General features: G+C 44.0%; 1 protein-coding gene across 1 annotated transcript in view; it reads right to left on the reverse strand.

Annotated features, from left to right (window-relative positions):
• Positions 1-23,016, reverse strand: part of ACBD6 (acyl-CoA binding domain containing 6) — an 81,257-nt gene that overhangs the window by 56,303 nt on the left and 1,938 nt on the right. The window contains exons 2-3 of the mRNA XM_042033862.1: positions 17,903-17,967; positions 17,309-17,405 (exon numbers count right to left, since the gene is read on the reverse strand). Of these exons, the coding sequence (XP_041889796.1) occupies positions 17,309-17,405; positions 17,903-17,967 (162 nt within the window). The remainder of the gene's footprint in view (positions 1-17,308; positions 17,406-17,902; positions 17,968-23,016) is intronic.

Here is a 23,016-nt window from a genome sequence, read left to right on the forward strand (position 1 = left end):
TCATCTAGTTCCACTCCCCTGCCATGAGCAGGGACACTTTCTACTAGACAGGGTGCTCCAAGCCCTGTCCAACCCGGCCTGGAACACTCCCAGGGATGGGGGGGCAGCCGGAGCTGCTCCAGGCAACCTGTGCTGGGCCCTGCCCACCCTCACAGGGGAGAATGTTCTTTTGATATCTAATCTACACCTGCTCTTTCAATCTGAAGCCCTTCTCCTTTGTCCTGTCACTCCAGCTCTTGTAAACAGTCTTGTCCCATTTTCCTTGTAGATTCCCTGCAGGTACTGGAAGGCCACAATCAGATCAGCCCGAAGCCTTCTCTTGTCCAGGCTGAACAATCCCAGTTGTCTCAGCCTTCCCGCTCAGGAAAGATGTTCCAACCCTCTGAGCAACTTCGTTACACCAACAAGCATTGCTGTCCCATCAGGATTCTACCTAGCAAGATGTTGATTTTTTTCTTTTTTTAAATAAAACATACTTACATTCGTCTTTCTTCCTGCTCCTTAGGTTGCTTTCGTTTTAAATCCAAGTACTGGCTCCCTCTAATGCATTTACTCTTACATTCTGCCCAGTTTGAGCCAACCAGTTCCACCTTTCAGCTCTTCTGTACCAGCGCAAAGCCATAACATTAGGTTTGCAGATATCACAGACATACTTCTGTGTAAGAGCACATGGAAAGGAAATTGGCTTTGAAGACTATTCTGTGGCAAGTCGGCTCTCTCTAATTCAGAGTAGAAGGTGACATGAAGTTCTCCTTTCTTGAAGGCAAAGGGCTTAAGAGTCTTTACAGTGCAGTGCCCCTCTTAAAAAATTATTTAGCAGGGAACCTTACTGTCCATCAATTATTTTGTTTGCACTAATGAAATAAAATAAAATTAATTTGAGATCATCTGGAAGTGCACAGAAGAGTTATTCCTATACAGTGAAGCTATACTCACTACAAGTCTACCCTGTTTGATACTGAGGGATGATGGGCATTCAATCAGTGTCAGAAACGGCAAAAAAATCTTAATCTATATTTTTTTATCTCTTCCCACTCTAGTTTTTGGTTGTTGCTTTTTTTCCGAGTCTGAAAAAACATTTGAAAAAATACTTTTAATCTTTCTAGAGGCAGAAATTGTTAAAAAAGAAGGTTTCTAGGATTAAGTTCACCTTCTTTGCGCAACAAATGCATTTCTACCAAAGATTAATCATGTTGATTGAGTACACATAAGGTCATCAGGAAACTTGGTGATAAAGGCTTTCCCAAAAACACTCAGGCAAAAAACTTCTCTGGCTTTTAATCCATATACGAGTTACTTTGTCCAAGCAGCTTTTATCTCATCTCTTTCACGCAGAAATAGGTAATTCAATATTCAATTTATGAATGTTGAAGCAAGCTTATTCCATCACAGTCCTTGATATGTAGAAGTTTATGAAGAAGGTCCAGGAAAAGATTCAGCTGTTTTCTCAGTATTTAACGTGTGCCCCTACTCTGCAAAGCCATGAAAACAGAGACGTGGCTCCACCATTCGCGGCTTCCCACGGAGAACCTGTCCAGGCTACAAGGAACGCTCCTTCCCAAAAAGGTTAACTCTGCTGCAGCACAGATACAAACTGGTTTCTTTCCAGCTGCTCTTGACAGCCTGCCTGTCCATGAGCTCATCTGCCCACTTCCAAAATCCATGCTGCCCAGCCTGCCAGAACTTCCACGCAATATCCGAGCACAATGTACTGAACTCAGTGACACAAAAAGCGTGGCAGAAGCAGCAGCGCCTTCCAAACCACGTCACAGCTACTGTCAGCACTGACAGCAACCAGTGTTTTCACTTGTTGTTCATCCTGGCTGAAGGGATCAGTAACACACAGGTGCCCCTTTCCTTCTTAAATCTCTTGACATTTTTACAGCAGAAGAGGGCTTTTAGGGCTACCTATATGCAGATAATGACTCATGAGTTTAAAGTCACATTACCCCGCAAACCACAATGAAATTAAAAACTGACACTGCAAATTTCCTGTCTCCTCTGTTAGAAAGGCACTAATAATTAACTATGTGGCTCTCAATTAAGCCAGCTCCATCTCTTTCACTGCTGGCAGCGCTGTCCAGAAGCACTGCAGATGCACATGTAGCTAATGATAGTTAAGGAATAGCATGATCCAGGGCTTCCATAATTTGGAACCTGAATCCAAGGGAGATGACAGCAGTAGCATCCGCAGTTGGACCATGCAAGAGAGGTGCTGTAGGAAAGGCAAAATTGCTGTGGGCTCCATAAGCACAAGACATTTCTCTTAAAATACCAGTATAAAACTGTGGGAATAAAGAGGAATTTGTGACAGTACGTGAAGACACCTTGGAGGATTGTACTTGCGTGCCAAAGCACAGGCAGTGGCATGTAAGAAATAGGGGAAAAGACAAGAGAGAAGTGTAAGACATGCCTTAAACAGCAAAATTTCCCATGTTTTCCCTTTGCCCACTGATTCTTGGTGGCTGGTGTACAATTAAGGCTGATGTCGAAGTCACTGTTCCTGTGACAGTTAACTTTGGTGGGCGGATCTGGCTGACCAAAGCCAGCATCAATCACGGGCAAGTCTGGGCTTCAGTATGCAGCAAACGTACTCCTGAAGAGACATCTTCAACTCCCCTGACTCCAGAAGGGCTCAGGGACTGGCGCAGGGAACTCCACTAAGCCCAGAACCATCCCTCTCAAATGTCACCAGGAATGCCAGGAGAAAAGCCGCACTCCTCCCGGAACAGACAGTAGAGCATCCTCGTCCCTGCCTCGGTGTGCTGGATTTGTCAATAAAAGCCCAGCTCGATCCAAGGGACAATCGCATCCCGGCTGGCTGTCACTGGCAATGCTGCTCCAGGCAGCCTCAAAGCCTGACAACCACTTTTGGAACAAAATGGAAATACAGGGACTAATATTTGCTAACATCATTAATTCTTTTTTCCTTCCCCACTCCCCCTTCTTCCTTTATCCACCATGTCAAGATGTATACTTTTAAATTGTTGTCAGCCATAAAACAGACGTCGTGTCACAGTTCAGAGGTTAACATATAATGACAGACACATTAAAAACCCTGTCCAATGCCTCACTGAAAATTTCAGCTCCATCTTCTCTTCAACAAGACAGTGGCTCAAACTCACTTATAAGCTTTAACAACATTAAAGCCTAATCATGATTGAAAAATAAAGGAGAAAGAGAAGATGGTTTTATCATACTAAGCATTATGGAAATGCAAAACAATTAGAGACAAACATTTTCTTTGTGAGGGTTTTGTCATAAAACTCTCCCATAATCACAACATGATCCATTTCTCCTTCGGCATTTTTGGGGAGCAGGATGAAAATTATCATCTAAGAGGAGGAGCAGTAGCTTCCTAAAGGGGGTTGGTTTGGTGAATCACTCTCTTGCTATATCCCTGAAGACAGGACAGGGATGGTTTATTTTTCATTTCCACACCCAAGCTTTGTTCTGATCTACACAAAACAGGCTACAACAGATTTAACAAGATGGCAAATTCATGGGTCCTTCCAATGACCCACTTCAAGCTCAAGAGCCAGAAGTAGCTATAGAGATGCAAATGAACTCACTCTCAGTAATTAGCTGGGATGGAATGGGACACAGCTATTTACATGCAGGGCAAGGGACACCCAAGTCTGATGGAAGGAAGAGAAGTCCTACAGAAATACTACAAAACAGGAGGAACAGCACAAGTTTCAGAAAAACTTTAAAAAAAATGGAATACCATAACTTCGAGTTAACAGAAGAATGCGATCCCAGGCATGGGTTGAATGTAGGGCATCCCAGTTTTATCCAGAGCAATATGGGAACTCTGCCTGGCTGGTTTTGCATGCCTAGACACCCAGCAAATGCAACAACAGCTGGTGGCAAGGCACGTGGCTGCGTTGCACTGCACATCTATCATCCCCCCAATTCCCTCACATCTCACTCTGGCTTTTCTCCACGCCCAAAACCTTAAATAACTTCTCGTAAATGCATATTAAGAGAAAGCCATCAGCAAAAAAAGGGCCATCTCATCAAAATACTTATCTTCAAAGTTACCCGGGCTAATGCCTTAAAATGGTCAAGACTGAGGTTTTTCATCATCATGCACCTTGGAAACAGAAAAGTGAGACAACTTAAATGAGAGCAATGCATCAGGATCTCACACCTGAGCCACCACACCACATGGAAGAAGTTTGCACTGCTGATTGTATTATTTTCCTCTTCCTCCGAGCCTGATGCAGCTCAAGTCAGAGTAGCAGCTGTATCCAGCTTCGTGGGATAGACAAGGAACATTCCTAACAAAATGACTCCAGTCAAAGCTTCTCAAGCGTTTCCGCAGCAGCAAACACACAGTGCAGGTTCCAGTCTGCATTTGTGCCGCACCATTCACCTTCCTCCAGCTCACCTGTTCCTCCAGTGCAGGTGTCAGCCTGGCACATTCCCTGGCTTTCCTGCACGGCCAGGCACAGAACCCAGCCCTGGGCACAGGGACAGCAAGGGGCACACACAGCAGCACACCAGTGGAACACCCTCCTTGGCAGGAACATGGCAGCCTTCAGCAGCCACCCAAATCTGTCATGGCCTTTCAAGGTGCTGCAGGGCTTTGAAGTGCAACCAAGGGTCCTGAGCCACCAGGCCTGGAGGAGCTGCAGTTGCTGGATGCTCACAGAAATCTGCTTGGCAGGGGTAGGAGAAACCCTGGCCCATGTCCCAGCTCCCCGAACCACACCTGGGAGGTGTAGCAACTCCAGTCTGTTGTTATGGCAGGACAGGTGACGTGCTGGAACCCTGGCAGGCTCACAGGAAGGTACCAGCAAATCCCTGACATGTGCTGATTGAATTGTAATTAAGCTGGTACAGTCTCAGGTGAGAAATTTTACAGAAGACACTTCAGGCACAAGAGCAGACCTGCTCTGCTGGCCACCATGTTCCCCTAATGCTCTGGATTAACATTTCTCTATTTGAGGAGTGAGGATTATTAGGGAGACAACAAGAAAATGTAAACTCTCCTAAAGTTTCCGACACTCACCCCCCTCCTCTCCCTGTGTGCCACGGCCTGGCCATCCCCCTGGGAGGGGAACTTGGGCAGACACTAATTGTATTTGACAGCAGCAATTACACACAAGGCTGGAGATTAGAAGCTCGTTAACTGTGTGTGCCATAATTGCTGCCGTCTTTTCCTTTGCTAGTTAAGGCCCGTGCCAGGAGAGCCAAGGGGAGGAGGGTGCTCTCCGCCCCAAACGCAGGTGGTCCTAAGATGAGAGCCCTCGGACAGGGAGGAGCTGTCCCCTGTCCCCCCACGCCGCGGGAGGCTCTGACCCCGCAACAATGCGGGAGGGTCCTCCGGCAGTGCGGCTAATGAAGCGTGAAATGAGGACAAACAATGCTCTCTTCCAAAGGTATTTTCCACCTGTATCCTTCTGACTTTACAGCTCGGCTGAACTTCACACTACCTGCAGCGGGAGGGAAGGCAAATATTAACCCTTTGGAGGTGATGCTACTACAGGAAATACATCTTTACCCACTTATAAAATTAGGCATTGTTTTACACTGTTTAAATTCATCAAATCCTTCCTTCCCGACTAAGATACGAGCTCGGCATTTCTCAGCACTCTTTACTGACCGCTGTAAGGCAGTAACACCCAAAGAAGATACAAATCCCTCCTGGCTGAGGGCAGCCTCCCCTTACACCGCTGCAAAGCCACCTTTCACAGAAGGCTGCCGTACCCTCCACACCAGCCCTATTAACGACTGCCATAAACAGACTATTTTAATATTCCTCTCCCAACGATCCTTCTTGGCTCCCAGCAGCAGCTCGGCCGGAGCACGCACATGACTCAGCACCTGGAGCCTTTGCAAGAGCCCACTGAAGCTCTGTACAATCCGAGCAAACTGCCCATGAGAAATGGCAGCACACTGCAGGATAACCCGGGGTTGAGGTGGGTGTTTTGTTTTGCACATTGAAGGGTCAGTTTAGTTAATATTCCAATAATGGCTATGTTAAAAAAAAAATAAAATAAATCTGGTTCTTTTAAGTCTCATCACAGAATTTCCTTTTTAAAAACACAGTCTAAGACAGGGAAAACATTTTCCAGATTACAGTCAAAAAATAAAAACAAACATACTATAAGTAATGACATAGTTAAACAGTGCTGTGATCTAAAGCAAAGCCTTGCAGATGACTCATTTAACTATAATGACTTAATTAATAACTGCACCATAATCACAGTTGGAAATTAGTAGTAAAGACAGTCAGGGGAAGGGAAATAAATGTAAAATGCAAAACATAATTTTGAGCAAGTTTTATGCTTACTAGGAGCTGTGATTCCACAACTCACTGTACACATTCTAGCATATGCATGGAAGGAAATACTGTGCTCCATAAAAAACCCTAATGCAGTGGCTTCCCACAGTTTTTGGTTTGTGGAGCACCTTTTTAAAAGGAAAAGCAGGCATGGAGGTGGCAAACGTAAGACCACTGGCAGGCTCCTTTCCTCACACTCTTTTCATGGACTCTGCCAAAACTTGCAGAATCCCAGTGTCTGCAGACCAAAGGGTGAAGTGGGTGGCATTGTTTGGACCCTTCCAGTGTGATGGAAACCAGGCTTCCTGGTTAGTCCCGGAGCAATCAATCCCTTCAGTCACATCTCCTGTATGAAACTCCATCAGTGCCCAAGCAGAGGGAACCAAGCTACGGACACAAACACAGCCTGTACAGTTGTGGGGGTTTTGTCAACCGAATACAAGATATTTATTTAGATTTACACAGACATTCGTAGGAGGAAGAAATATATTCTGAGCCAGGCTGGAAATACCGAACAACTCCGTGGCTTGGGATGAAACAGGTGCTCTGAAGCCTGAAAACTGAAGGCAACCCTCACTTTTGGTAAATAAAGGATGTCAGCAGCCATCCTCTGCTTTCTGGAGTGACACTGGGCCAGACCGTGCTGCAGTGGCCAATGTCCCCACTGGCAAAAGGAACAGCTCCGAGGCTGCTTGAGCAGTGCCATGGACATTTGTTTCCCCCAGCAGATCTCGGCTGTGAAGGCAGAGGGTGGATTTATGAGGTCTGCGGGCACAGAAATGGCAGAATGAAGAGATCTTTGCTGGTCCCCATCCCCACAGACTCGGGCATGGGAAGGATCAGAGCATCCAAGCAGGAACAAGAAGGTTTCCAATAACCCTTGGCAGGCTCAGCCAGAGGGATGCAGGATCTGGATGCGGCTGCCTGGAGCAGCCTTTAGTGCTGAGCACTGACGCTGTGCCTGAGCCTTTCCCTGCCTTTGTGCTGGTTAGTTCAGCTCAAAGTACCTACAGGATGCTCCGGAGACATTTGAGGAGTGCCACCTTTCCTTACAATAGGAGTGATTTGGTACAACAGTGTCCAAGGATCCAAGTAGGAAACAATCCCTGCTCTTTTAAAGGAAAGCTTTTTCCAATCTAAGAGACAAACAGCATTGACACGACTTTAACCAATGTGTTAGTTAACATCCAAACAAAATCTTAATCTCCAGTAATTACACTCAATACTTCCTTGACACTTCCTGTAAAGAGCAAGCTAAACATAACCACTTAACCTTTTTCTAACTCAAAAAGCAGTATTTTCACTAAAGAACCAGCTTAATTATGCTATAGCTTATGTTATACACAAAACACTTACAGCTATTTTCTGCTAACCAAAAGCATACTCTATTTTTAATTAACACACTCTCTCTTTTACGCCAGCCTTTGCACTGCCATGCAAAGCAGCAGGGTACACAGCCCCTTCCTGCATCTGAATACTTTAAGTAAATGTCTACAGCTACACACCTAAACATTAATGTATTACATATTATTCCACAGTAAGATAAACCTGCAATTTCCACCCAAGTTCCTGATTTTTTAAGAGCCTCTGACACAGCAAGTTGAGAGTCCTGCAACAGCTTCAATTACCTGGAAAAATCTGTTTGGTTTTTTTTTTTTAATTAGAGGTTGAGCCCTTCCCCACTTAAAGCAGTCAAGCTGCCAGCCCAGCCTGGTGGGTTGCTGGCCAAAACAGGGGAGAGGCTGACACAGCTCCCGAGTGAGCAGCAGAGCAAGGCAAAGCCCCCCTCCTGGAATGTCCACCAAGTGCCACAAGCAGAGGAGTCAGTCCCTGCTCCTCCCACCCTCACCCACCACCTCACTTGACTGTCCTGGGAGACCTGACTTGGGTGCACTCAAGGCTTTTCCATGTTTCTGGGCACTCTGGGAAAATATTGGGATCCATGGATGTCAGGAAGGCTCTCTCCTGCCAGGGAAGTGACCTGGGCAGCAGGAATCATCATAGGATGGTTTGGGTTGGAAAGGATCTTAAAGGTTACCTAGTTCCAACCTCAGCTAAAACTGAGCAGAGAAAGCAGCTCTTGCCCTCCTGGTCCTCCCCACCTCACCTTGCAATTTCCTATTTATTTTTCCTCTCCTTCCAAACCTCCTGTTACACCAGAGGCCCTACTCTCTGCCTCAGGCTCCTGAGGACTCACCTGCCCTGTCCCTACAGCCCACGGCAGCATCCTGCTTGGCTCAACACCTCTCTCCTCTGCCAGCCCATCCTGCAGCTTTCTCAGCCCCCAGTTTGGTCATGTCAGCGCTACCAATTTGTACCAATTTTGGACCAATTTGTTTTAGCCAGAGGAGTTTCAGGACAGGAATGAACCTCACAGGAAAAGTTTTGATTGCTGGTGGAGTCACTTCTCATGTAACAACACTGCTCTTTCCCGCTTCCAGCCTCACAAAGCTACTTCACAAAAACAAGCTTTTCAACGCTTTTGTCATTCACATTTTTGTTGCTGAGGAGCAGCAGCATTGCTGCTAAAATCTGCAACAAATGGAAACTGCACTTGGCATTTAAACCCCTTCCTTGCCTTGCCAGAAACTGCCACCTCAAGGCAGAAATGACAGAGAGCACCTCTGGTTGCATCTCAGTCATTTCAGCCTGTGGTCTGAAGTTTTAACAAATTCAGTTAAGTTATCTCAGTTTAAGCCAAGATCTCGGGCCCTCCCTGGAAATATCAGCATTTAACCATTTTCTGTCAACTCAGCCACAGAAGCAACAACCTTTTGCAGAGGATCTGCAGCAACTTACACCTGATCTGGTGATCAGGTCCTTCCCTGATCCTGAGATCCTTTCTCAGCTAGGAGAGCAATCGCCCAAGTGAAGTTTTAAGATCCCAGAGCTCAGCTGCATCCCGTGCTTCCAATCCCACAGCCGTGGGATCACAGAAGAACCAGGTGCTGTGGGACTGCAGCCAGGCAGCAGAACCTGTTACTTCTAGACAAGGATTACAGGGAAAAGAAAAAAGCGACAAATTCCCTGCTGCACAGAAAGTTACACAGTAAAGTGCTTTGTCTCACTCTGTTACATCTTGTCATCACTGTATGCCAGTAGTTTGAGATTATATATATATATAAATTTACTTGCTCTTTTTCCAATTGCCTCTGGTGTATCTGGCTAGCATGCAGCGTCTCCATCCACCTGCAGGCCAGGAATCATGATGCTGGGATGCCACACACATCACTTTGCTGCAGCAGCACGCTCAGCAAGGCAGAGCAATGCCTCTAATTATTCCTTTTTTCTGAATACATTCCAAACAGTATCTATTTCTGTAATCAGCGTAAGATGATGAAAATTAATTCAGTGGTGTATTCAAAAGGAAAAATATTTAAATATTAAATATTTAACCCAAATCACTGCATTGGTAACCAAAAAATGGTGATGCCCCCAATTCCTTGGTTGGAATTCTCAAAACCCACTACTGTTACATTCACGTAGCTGCACACTAACAGCACACTTACAGCAGTGCATTGAAACTGCTGGATCTGAGCTGGAAAAATAAGGACTAGCATCTCTACAAGCCAAAGTCAGCCCACTGGAGGGCTAGTGAGATTGCCTATTTAACATACAGTATGTTTTCAGCAAGAACAGGCAGCTTAAAAGGAGGGAGAGAGAAGGCATAACCCTTGTCATAATAATTCTCTACTTTGATAAAGCTTAGGGGCATAGAAATGTGGGCAACCTCTGCACAGGATTCCAGTGCAGCCTTCAATCCATGACTGCATTGCTGGTTTGCTTCCTAGACTTCAGTCTCTCTGAAATACAGACTTGCAGCTTGGCACTGTTGTATTTCAATCAATCGCTTGGTCGAGGATCAGAATGTCATAAATAAAAGAAGCTGAGACCATAAATTTCTGCAGAGATGTAAAATCAAAGAGAACAATCCAACAGACTCTCAGGGGGTGGGAGGCTGACACATATTCCAGCTGTTTATATTTCTACTGTGAGTTGCTTGTTCATTTTAACTTCTTCACTTCTGCACAGCTTGCCAGAGCCACAATTCCAAACAACTGAAAATCTCACTGGGGGTCTGGCATTTTGTTTTGTGCTCTACAATAAAAGACTGCAGGAAAGAAAAAGCCCTGTGATTTATCAAACTTGTCCACAGACAAAATGCCAGCCCCACCAGCACAGCACCCCAGTGGCTGGCAGGTGAGTTACTTGCTAGAACATGTTACTTGCTAGATTACACGTGCAAAGGCAGGGACAGAAAGGCAGCAAATCACCTCTGGACAGCTTTGTTTGTGAGTAGGATCTATATCAAGGACTTAAAGCATCAGCACATACTCCTCACGAGAAGATACAGCAAAGCAACACTACCCACCTTTACTGCAGAAGAATGGGGAAATTTAGTTCATGTTTGTAGTGCGGCATTTTAGTTTCTGACACAACAGGAGCTCCAAAACATCCCCTTGCTAATAAGAAAAATTGGTTCTGAAAGCATGCTCCAGAAGCAAAGCACTTAAGGTCTAACTTGTGCAGACAATAAAGTGCCATTTTTCCACCTTGGATAAAACAAGGTGGGCCGCTCCACCTGTAGTCTCACAAGTAGGAGTGAAGAGTCCACCAACTGCAAGGTTTTGTGAGCCATGCACAGGAAAGAACTGCCTCCCACGGGAAGGCTGCATCCCCCACTAACTCCACTTGCATGCCAGAGATTGTCCATCATATGGCTGGCAAAAGGCAGCAGGGCAGGGCAGAAGAATCCCTCTGTGTGCTAAGATCTAACCCATCTCAGGATATAAAACCCCTCAAAACTATTACATACCCCAGTGTGGTTCACAAAAAACCAACTCAGCAGTCTGTCTAAAATAGGAGGACATTGTAGTCTTACACGCCCCAAAGCCAGAAGCCTGGAGTGTAGCAATTTTCTGGTTTTAATCTTAATTTCTAGTGCTTCATTTTCTGCTAGAAGAATAATAATTAAAAAAAAATAATACAGGCTTGATAGTTTGGCTTTGTTCCATTTTGTTTTCAAAGGGGAAGAGTTTGATTAGAGTTTACACATTGTTTCAGTGATAGGCTTCTTCCAACGTGGTCACCACTGAAATAAGAGCTTCCAAAAACGTAGAGCAAACAGTGATGTTTGTTTCCTACATTTTGTAAGAATTATTATTATTATTATTGTAAAAAAAAAACCAAGCAAAAAGTCAGATATGAAATTCCCTAAGGATGAAGTGCCACAGCAGGATCTACACAAAGAAATGTGCAGAGCAAAGCCCCTGCAGCACTGTTGCACAGCTCCTCTTCGCAGTGTGCTGCATTAGCACAGCCCAGGACAGCAAGCTTTAGGGAGCACAGCCATAATTTGATTAGTGCCCATTTTACACGATGCAATTAAATTGCTTTTATACTACAAAAGAAATAAAGTCGCTATTTTCAAAGTTTTTGACCTCTCAGCACAGCAAGCCATAAATTGAGATATTTCCCCAAACGAAGCAGGTATGTGAGCTCACTGCTGCTGGTGATGGGCAGAGAGAGACCCAAACAGGTCTCTTCCCATCCCCCTTGTAATCCTGCCCACACTACTCTGCTGCTCTTTCCCAACCACAAACAGTGGCTGCTGGGCCAGATTATCGAGGCAGACATCTGTTTGACTGATAGACAAAACAGGAAAACACCATGGGTGCACTCATTTTATTTACAGACAACAGTTTTTCTAATGCATTTCTTAATTTCCAGAAGAAGTTCCACTGGCCTGCAGAACTAACCAAGAAATCCACAGATTTCAGCCTGAAACTGCATCTACCAGCCACTAACCTAATTCTTAGAAGTTGACCAGACATAAAACCTGTAAGCTGCAAAAGATCAAAGCTTCTTGTTCCAGATATCAACAGGACAGACTTGAGCAATGAGTCCAAATTTAAGAAAAATTCCGAGTTTTGATTTCCAAATTTTTTTTTAATGCCATTGGAAACACAGTTTGTATTTGAGTCATTACAGAAATGTTGGAGTTCCCTTGAAGGTCCTACGTTACAGAGGTTCTAAGTTGCCTGAGAGATCTTACTTAAATACAAGAGGCTCATCAATTTAAATGAATTCTTAAAACAATTCAGTTAACACCTACTGCAACCTGCCAAAAGCACACACACAAACTCAGCACCGCTGCAAATCTGGGAATTGTTTCTTCCTGCTTTTCACTGTATCCCTGAATTGAAAATTCTCTTTTCCACATTTTAGTTTCAACTTGCTGATTGCATATGAATGTGACAGAGAAAGGTTATTTCACCAGAAGGCACAAGGGATGGAGCCCAGCCCTGGGCACAGGGTACCTGGCCACCCACCTTATCAAATATTGCCCCCTGCAGTACTTCCTGCAAAAACACCCAATGGACAAATCCATTTGTTTTATTCCCGCAGGTTTTCCAGCCTACTGGACTGCTCCAAGCCTGCAGCAATTGTGCATTTGCTATTTTATTCACTCTGACGTTTTTCTCTGTTTCATGAGACTTTCTGTTCCCCAAGGGTCCTCTGCTGGCATGACCTGGTGCTCCCACACCAACCCAACAAAGGAGGGATTTTAGTCCCATTCACACTTGGGCCAGAGTACAGAGAAATAAATCCTCCCCTACTCAAACAAGGCACAGAATGGTATTTAAAAAAACCACAGGCAGCTTTCTCCCCTGTAAACATCAGAACTGGGACTTCACACCTTTAAGAGCCTAAGAAGATGTTTGGTGAATGCCTATTTTCTTTGAGGTGGAGCTCTCTTTCCCACTTTGCGTTAGAGAGAAGCCTCTGCTCTTTAGATTCCTGATCTCCAACTTTCCTCACTGCACAGCAGGAACCTTACTAACTGCATTAGTGGTGAAGTTGAGTCAAACAAGTTAAAACGCCAACTTTTTAAACTTTGATATATAAATAGAAAATAATTAAGTCCTCCTGTGTGTTTCAGCACTCAAAGCAAATAGGAAGAGGCCTCTAAGTGTTTGGGAAAGGATGCCACTGAAGTTAGTAGTGACAAGCTGTTCAGACTGGAACTGGTAAATGCGCAATATAAGAAATAGGAAAAGGAAATATTTAGAACCGAGTGATGCCAAAATTGCAATCAGCAAATGGAAGGCTAAATGTGCTGAGCAAATCTGGATGCTTTTTTTATTATTTATTTTTATTGTTTGAGCTGTGCCATATAACCATCTCGTTACAAGAAGGGATCAATAACAGCTCCCGGCCACCCCGCTGCGGCGTCGTGTCACACCTCCACCCACGGCCCCTGCGACACGATTTCGCTGGAAGGGACATGTTTGACGCTGCTGAGAAGAGAAGTGCTGGCCTGCTTCTGCCTCTTTGGGTTTGAAAAATCTGGGTGCCTGAAGCCAGTGGGGATTTGTGCCATCCAATTCACAGGAGAGATGAGAATTTCGGTGTGTGGGGAAATGGAATGGAAACACAGCCACTATGACTCTCAAAACCTGCAAGCACTGAAGTGCCCAATTACGCAGCTATGTACCTGAGAACAAAGTTACTGCATGAAGATGCCAGACACCCAGCTCGTGAAGGTGATACTCCCCAGCCCCCTGGGCCCACCACTGAAGCTGCAGGACAGCACCACGGCAGGTGGCTGGCAGGGAGGGCAGGTGAGTGTCAGCACCACGCTCACACCAGCCAAAGCCACCAAAAGCATCTGTCATTTGCTGCCAGTAAAGCAGGAAGAGGACAGGTGAACATGGGAGAAGAGAAGCAGCCGGGACATATCTTCCTTTGTAAAGGACCTGAAGCAGTGGGAGGTGTTGATGGCATGAAATGTTTCTGTTTAAGGCTGGAGAATGCAAAAGAATGGCTTCATAAATTATTCTCTGTTCTGGAGGAAGAGTGAATAGACTTGAAGGACAGGTGATGTCTCTGAAATATGCAAATAGAGCTGAGCTGGTCCAAGCAATTACCTTTCCACTGCCTGGAACTTCAGACTGAAAGGAATGACTCACAAGAAACAAAAGATGTGCTAAAAAGTAGAAGATGACAAAGGAAGACTGCATCAAGAGGAGAATGGAGAGAGCATGGAAAAGAATATTCCTGACCTCCTACTAACAGCTGTTCTTGGGAAAAGGAACAAAACAACCCACAACACACAGTAAGATCAGGCCAACACAGGGGCTGAATTGCAAAACATCCTGAAAGGCAACTGTGATTATTGGTTCTAGACAAACACAGCCATGAGATTCCCGTGGCTTCATGGATGTAAAGACAACGGACCTGACCTCAAATATCCTCCAGGTTACCTGTTATTTTTAAAGATTTTCCAGCAAATAAAATGGCTGAAAATAAGTGCAGTGTGATCATTTCTTTCCAGATTTTAGACAAAGCTCTGAGAGAGAAGATTAGGCAGGACTGTGAGACAACCTGCGAGCAGCAAGGGTGAAAAAGAAATTAAACTACACTGGAAACAGCCAAGCAGATACTGTCAAAAACGTCACACAAACTTCAGAGGGCACAGAACAGCTGCTGCCTCTCCACATTCAGCTGTCTCCTAATGAAGTGTGGGTAGTCCAAACTCAGTGCAGAACAGGAAGCAGCAGGTGAGATTTTGGCTGCTATTAGAGTCCTCATTGCTTCTGGACACAAAGTCAGGGCAGTCCTACTGCATCAGAACTCTTTTACGTTGGTCTTTTTTTTTCTCCATCCAGAACAAAGATACTAAATTAAAGCAAGTACAGTCTAATGCTGAAAATGTACTAATAAAGAAACTGCAATACGAAAGAATGAACCAATGGAGAAACAAGAAAAAGGAATGAAGAAGTGGATCTATTTGGACTGCACAAGAAATACTGCATTTAGTTCCATTCTATTTACTAACAAAAGTACTGATAGCCTGAAGACTGCAGAACAGCAGCAAATCTGCTAAGGCAAAAATGAACCTATGAAAAAAATAAGCAGTTTTTAAACTTAAAATTTTGCATATTTAATACTAAAGGATCAGGACAATAAAGCCCTTTTGGAAATATATGAAACAGGAGACTGAGGAGGATGTTAAATAACACAAAAGAACAACTTTAATGGATGAGATGAACTGTTGAAGAAAAAGAAATTTGGGAACACTGAGAAAACTTTAAAATAGCAAAATTCATGAGGACGCACAATAAGAAATTGTACACCTTTGTACTGTAATTACTGTTTATGATTCATAATGATGTGAAAGCCAAACTTTTTGAATTTGTAACATGCACTTTATACTGCTTTTAACCAGACACTTGGAGTACTTCATTCACGATCTACGGAACATAAGAAAAATCTGAAGGAGCCCAGCAGATGAGCATGTAAAGGAGACACAATGACAGTGATGAAGCACCTTGTAATGTAGCCACAGCTCTTTTCTATAAATCCAATTTGAAACCTGAAGACTAAAGTAGCTATTTTATCTCCATCCCCTGACACATGCATCTCCATCATTTTAAAGAACAGAGCTCCCTCTCGTGGCTCCAGAATGTGGATTTGGTGGGGAGAAGGAAAAACTGGAGAGCAGCATGAGATGCAAAACAGAGAGGACTCCTGACAGCATTTTGGTCCTATAAAAGTGGAATTACAAGGATGCCATAGTAAGAAGGACAGGTGAATTCTTGTGAAGAAAGCAATGCCACCTCTACTTCAATGCTAACTTTTAAATCACATTTTCTGCTAAGGTGACCTCCTCGATTTAGGGGAAGAGGGGAGGAACAGTGCTGCCAACCTTTCTTTGTTTGCTATTTGGGTTCTTTGAAATATTTGTTTTGTAAAAACGGACAGATTACTCCTCTTTCCTGAGTGTCGCTGTGTAACCTGAAGCTCACTACTGTGACAGTAAGTATTTCTCTGAGGCAAGAAATGGAAGGGAATACCCAAAAAGCTAAGCCTGTCACCATGCTGAGAAGTTTCTTCAGGAAAGCACTGGGTATTTTTTTTGAATATTTTTTTCCATTTTTAAATTACTATTCATGTGTTTCACTTGACACTTTCTTCATTCAGGGTTATACATGGATTTTTACAAATTACTTTATTTCTGTATGAGAATTTTAGATTTGACCAGAATTTACCCAGCAAGCAGCCAGCTTTGGCTAAATGCACAGCACATTAAAATATATTCTCCAAGGGCATTAAAAAGGACTTTTTCTAAGTGACAATGTTTCTTTGCTGCAAGAACACTATCAGTGGCATGAAATATGTAAAAAAAATTAACCTTAAGTCTCAAGAACAGCATCAGAAGACAACTCAGAATCAAATTCTTGATTCATAAGATTGTGCCCACACAATTTTGCTTCCAAAGCACAGGAGCATAGAAGAACAAATTTCCTACCTTGAGAAGAAATTACCATGCCTTCAGCATTTTACTATTAGTGAAATAACTCTACTCTATTTCCAAAGGCTATACTTTTTCTAAAGACCAATCCTTTTTAAAAATTGTATAAAAATCAGTCTACAAACAGGAGATATCCTTAAGGATTCAATCAAGTAATAAACCTGGTAGATGAAAGACAGATTAATTAAAATGACAGTACAGTCTCCCTATAACACACAGATACAGACTTGTTATGTTGGAGTACCTAATCATAATCAGATTTGGTAATTTCCTGCATCGAAACAAAAAGGAAACATTTTTAGAATTGATCATTCAGTTCATGTCACTTTCATGGAGATTGCTTTCTATTGATCAACACTTAAATAGTAGTTGAAAAGAGAAGGATGAGAAAAGGATAAAAAGTATCTTTACATGCTAAATACAGCATGAACCAATAAGAGCAAAATAAATTAGATCACTACAGCCAAACCAACCCTGTGCATGCGCTCACTGTAATGAAGATCATTATGAATGAAAGAGATGGTTCTTCATGCTTCAGTCACAACAAAAGGAGAGTTTTAAAAATTAATTTAGACTTTAATCTGCTCAAAATGAAGTTCATCATGCAGCAATTAAAGCCTGTGAGAAGCTGAACCATTGTCAGCTTTACAAAGACAACCTCTGGTTTGTTTTCCGAACAATATTTCCACGTTTCCTACCTGCGGATTCCAGCTGGGGTCGAGTTTTTTCACTGCAGCAACGTACTCCTGCATAGCCTGGTGAGGGCTGGTATCTCCCAGGGCTTTCCAAGCCTCCCTAGGAGCAACAGCAAAACATCAGTGAGCCCCTTGGAGACAGCACAAGGTGTTTTTATAGAGACATCAGTGGAACACACTGAACAGATTCATCAAAATCCTTTCAGGGCATGCAAAGCCATCTTTCATTCGGCTTGAAACAGTCAGCTTTTCTCTGAGGCCATGAATGGCCACTGTCAGTGCAGCTCTGTTGTAAAAGGATCTTTCAGGGGATCCTGATCCAGGCTGGGACACAGTTTGTGTTCACAGAGCTCCACCTTTTTTGTTGTGTGCAGGCCAGTTCTGGATGAAGACAGTAAATACGGGAGTCTGGTATTTCACATCTGTATCAGGCACAGCAGCAAACGTTTCCCTGTTAAATAAAGGATTTTAAAGCCACTTCAGTGGCAGACTCTCCAAGCTGACATCCCCTAGGTCCATAATCTGTCAACAGATAAAACAAGATGCAACAAAAAGTAGAGCCAGAAATTGCTAGAAATGACAAGGATTTCCACTTACCATTTCTGCTTTCCCTCAAAATCAAAGAAGCTTGGCTTGGGGGTATTACAGGTTCCAAGTTTCACCTAAAGGAAAGAAATTTCCTTCTGTCAGAACAAAACAAAGGGGACTTGCACAAGGAAAATTCTGTGTTCTGATGGTTTCAGGGTAACCATGTCATGAGGCCAGAAGAAAGGTTTTTTTGGGAAACAACTTCGTCAACCCCATCCTACCCCTACTTTAGCACCTCTGCATCCCTGGGTGCTCTTTGCATGATGCAAGGGAAGCAATTTTGTTATGCAGCTCATTTCTTTTGCATGCATTACCCACAGGGACAACCAGCAAGTGATTTCTCACTAATGTTATGTTTATTACCCAGCCAAATGCCTCATCCCCCACCAGTATAAAGAAAAATTCTGTTGATTAGGGTTTCTACAGAGATGATTATTCATTAAGGCTGAAATTCACCTGCTTCCACACAAAGCTCGAGCAAACAGACTTTGCTTAATTATTTTCAAGGTCCTCTGGAAGGCAAGGGGACAAACCCAGAGCAAAGGAATGCCAGGCAGCTCCTGGATCTGCTCCGAGGCACCCGGCTGCACGGGAGCCCTGCGTGAGAGACAAGTCAAGGCCCGAGGGCCAGAGATGAACCAATCTGTCAGAAACAAGGCAGAAATTAAAATGTGGGGGGTGAAAATAAAAAACACAAGGAAGAAAGGGAACGAGCCAGAACCCAGGGATAGATATATGGAAAAAGTGTCATAGCCAGTGAAAAATAGACTTGGTGCCAGTGGGATCCAGGCAGTTTCCCACGTATAAAATTTTTTTAACACAAGGATGATGGGTGGAAGACTAGAAGCCAGAGCTGAACCACGGCTCCAAATGCAGCAGCCCCTGGGAAGCAGTTACCACACCCAGTCCCCACAGGAGAGGGCACAGCACAGAGGGGACCCCAGGGAGGGAACACAGGCACATCCTGGAGGTGGGCAAAGGCTGCTGGATGTTTTGTTAGCCAAGCAAAACCAAACTGCATTCAGCAATGTTTTATGAAATATGCTCAAGTGTTCAGGCAGGTGAAGTGCTTAAATCAACTAACAATTCTTCACCTTAACAGGGTGGGGATTTTATGCTGAGGATGGAATCATTAATCAGGCTTTAAGGAGAGCATGCCCATGCTGAGAGATATTTATTAGTTACACTATGTTTTCATTTAAAGTGTTAGAGGATATGAGTGACTGTAACTGAAATTAATTTTCTCTATATCTGACTGTCTCCCAGTGAGCAATTCATCCAAATTAGAACATCTTAGCTGGCCTTTAAAACAACATATTGCATTTCATGGAGAAATAGAATAGGCTAGCAACAGTTAAGTTCTATAAATCAATCACAACCCATGTAGTCTAAATGTTCTACTATGCTCTGAGGTGGATCGGACCACTTGTTTCAAAAAGCAAAACAAACAGGGGAATAAAATGCAAATTCATTATCTCTATGGAAAACGCCTGCTTGGCAATTCTTTAGTTCAACAGCCAAGCTGCAAAAATTGGCCAGGATAGATAAAAAAAAAAAAATCTGCTTTAATATTAATTTTCCACTACCATCATCAAAACACGACAGCAGTTTCCTCTCTGGAGATTTGGCACTCAAAGGCTGTTCTAGCATTGGGGAAGACTGTTAGTAACATCGATAGTAATACAAATCAAGGAACAGTAGTTAAATTTCATCCATCAAGAGGGGGAAAAAGTGCACTTGTGCCCTGCTTGCTATTTTAAGATATATTAAAAAGGCTTGCAGAGGTTTTGTTGGAAAGAATAAAAGACAGGATTTTGGCTCCTCTCTTCTTGCCGCAAGACTCCATAATGCAGGAGAAACCAACCAGGAATTTAACATAAGAGGGGACCTGAGCCCGACAGCTGAGGCAGGGCAGTTAAACATGCCAATACTGACAAAAAAAGGCAAAATTTTGTGCAGGACTCTGTCCTCCTGCTACTTCCCTAGAGGACCTCAAAAGCTGCTTTACTCCACAGCCAGCACAAAGACAAGGGCCTGTATTAGTATTTTAAATTAAGACTTTCTCATTCCGTGTCCAGAAAATAATTATTGAAGGTCTCTAGGGTGCTGACTGGTCACTTGATGCTCAGCTCTCCTCATTTACAGTTCACCAGCTGCATTAAAAGAACATGGCAGCCAGAATGCATTAAAAACTTCCTGGTATTGCTTCTGCATGCAGAACTACCTGCAGGCGCTATCCTCATGAGTTGCACAAACACGACCCAGGCAGCCCCAACCAGGCAGTGTCTGCAGCCATCTCCATTTGTGACCAAAAATAAATCTGGAAACCTTGGATGAGGCCTTCACCTGAGAGCTGAAGGTCAATGACATTCAGAAGAGGGAGAGATACTCAGAAATGTGTTCATGCTGTACACCGTCCCCATACAACTTTAGCTGCTGCTCCACACCGTGAGAAACCTTGAGATTCTCCTCACACATTACTCCACGACTGGTTTCCCCTCCCTGGTGGTGGTTAAATGGCTCTTTGCTAATTTTTCTGCCAATATATTTATACAGCAGGATGTTCCAGCCAAACATTCCTACCTGACTGTAAATCTGGTAAGGTGAATTGTATTTGCAGCCTCCCTGTGGAGCAGTAACAGGAACAGAACCTCCCTGGACAGCAGGACTAAGCTCTCACTGTACACAAGCCAAGTAAGCTAAATTTCTTTTTCAAGATGGCAATTCCCGCCTGCTCCTGCCCACAGCTCTGCCCCAACCCATGGGAAAGCCCTGACTGAAAATGGGGTGTAAGGAAGAACAAGCAAACACCAGCCACAGAAGGGGTCATGATGACCAAGGGACTGCATGTCCCGGAGACAGAGAGTGACACTGGTAACAACCAAGTCAGTGCCATCACACGGTTCCACGCTGCAGGAAGCTGCAGGCAGAAATTCCTGTGTTCAGGGCAGGCTTGTGGCATCACGGTCCACAATATTTGAAAGACATCATGCAAAACTGAAACTGGTATTATATTCTTGAGCCCACACTCGGGGACAGTACAAGGCCCATTTTGCCGTCAGCACTGGATTTCCAGCTTGCCAGCACCCCCCAGCATTTACACAGACACATCCTCCTCCTGGCAGGGCAGTTTTCCCAGTCCAATAACTTCCAGCAAGTTCTGGATTCCCGCCCCTATCTAAATCACCACTACTACACTGGTCTCCACTACTGCACCTTCTGAACCTCAGATTTCTACATCCTCAACGCGATGGGCAAGCGCTCCCTTCACTTGACCACTACAGACACAAGGCTCAGACCAGTGATTTGCCCAAAACCACACAGAAAGTAGTGGAAGGAAAGAAAAATCGGTCGCAGTCCAGAGCCTTATGGACTGGTCTGTTCTTCCTCCTGTTGTGGGGCAGAGTCATAAACTCAGCAACATCTTCTAAAAACCTCACTGGAGATGACAACTAAGCAATTCCCTTATTTTCAAGTCTCTGACACATTAACAAAATCAGAGAGAAAAGTAATAAAATCCTGAAATGGCCTCCAATAAAAGGTAATAAAATTCCAGGAAAATGTCTATATACCCAAACAGTTTGAAATAAATAATGTACAGTATTTTAACAGAGAGCTCAGCTGTTATTGTCACCTCTTTTATGACGGTGCTGTATCTTAAATCAAAGCCTTTAGTGACACAAAACACTAAACTGGGAAAAGACAAGGATGCCAAATCAAGGACAGTGGACAGATCTGAGTCAGCACCTTTTGTGTGCCAGCAATTCCACCGTCCACCGGGGTGATATATTAGCAGCTCATTATGCATCCTGATACCGCTGCTGTAATTAAATACAGAAAACTTGCATTAAGTGCCCTCGGTTTGATTTAAAGCACAAAATGCTGCAAAACTTAAAGTTAGCAGGGCATAATCCCAGCAGTAGCTGTGCTAGCAAACCTCTCCCCTCTCCACTGCCAGCACTACACTCCCAGGCACTCTGTAAGAGGGATGGCACCTTTCCGAACTGGGAAGGCACAGAAATCCAGGAGCCAAGCACAGCCTGAAACCGAGGAGCACAAAGGCACTTGCTGTCACATCCTGCTTGGTCAGGGACACAGGAGAAGGACACAGAAGTGCCCTGTTTTCCTTAGTGGAAGGCAGCTGGAAATCTGTGCTGACAAAGTGTTAATTGTCAGCTTTTCCTGACTTGTATCAAAACTCTAGTGAAACAGCTTCTGATTTTAGCAATTTTTACCATTAAACTCCTTATTGGTTTTACAGAGCTAACACCAGGAAACCCTCTGGAGTCTGTGGACAATCATGAGCTGAAAAACAAGCAGTCCCTTCCCATTTCCACCCAGGACAGTCACAAAGCATTTGAAACAGAGCAAAAACCACAGATAATATATGCAACAAGCATCCTGAGAATACAGGCAAAAAATGATAGAAAAGACGCCTTTTTCATCTCATCCTGGGCACTGTAAAATTCTCCTAGTACTTTTTTTTCCCATGCTCCTTTTTCTTACAAGGGAAGGAGAAACCTGGAGACCTGTTTAAGCGCTAAGCACAATCTGAAAACAAAACCTCACGTGACCGGCCTGCTTTTAACATAATTACTGGTCCACAAACCACAGCCTGGGAGCTGCCAGCTTAGAGGATAATTAAATATTGCACTAAAAAATTGAGAGCACTTACACACAGCAGTAGCAGGACACAGGTAATCCATGTGGGAGGAACATACATGGAAGATGTGCACACCCAGCTTTGTCTATTTGCCCAAATGAGTGGGATTCAGTTCTCAAGCTGAGGCAGCATCTCTTGCCACACACTTGAGCCACAGAACCACAGAATGGTTTGGCTTGGAAGGGACCCTAAAGATCAACTAGTTCCAAGCCCCTGGCATGGACAGGGACACCTTCCACTACCCCAGGTTGCTCAGAGCTCCATCCAGCCTTTATTTGTACTTTCACTCTTTCACCTTCCGGGTCTAACAATACTTACAGTTTTCTCTTTCTCCAGTTTCAGTGATTGTTACAGCCCTTTGCAACTGGTGCTGTTTTTGGTTTGTTTTATGTAACTTCTCCCCTGGCAGCGGAAGAAGTTACACTGTGTATTTCGGCAGGATGCATCCTACAGCTTGCTC

This window comes from Corvus kubaryi, unplaced genomic scaffold (genome assembly GCF_017639235.1).
Source record: "Corvus kubaryi isolate FWS band 111438036 unplaced genomic scaffold, C.kubaryi_AGA036_p1.0 37361, whole genome shotgun sequence".
Lineage (NCBI taxonomy): Eukaryota > Metazoa > Chordata > Aves > Passeriformes > Corvidae > Corvus > Corvus kubaryi.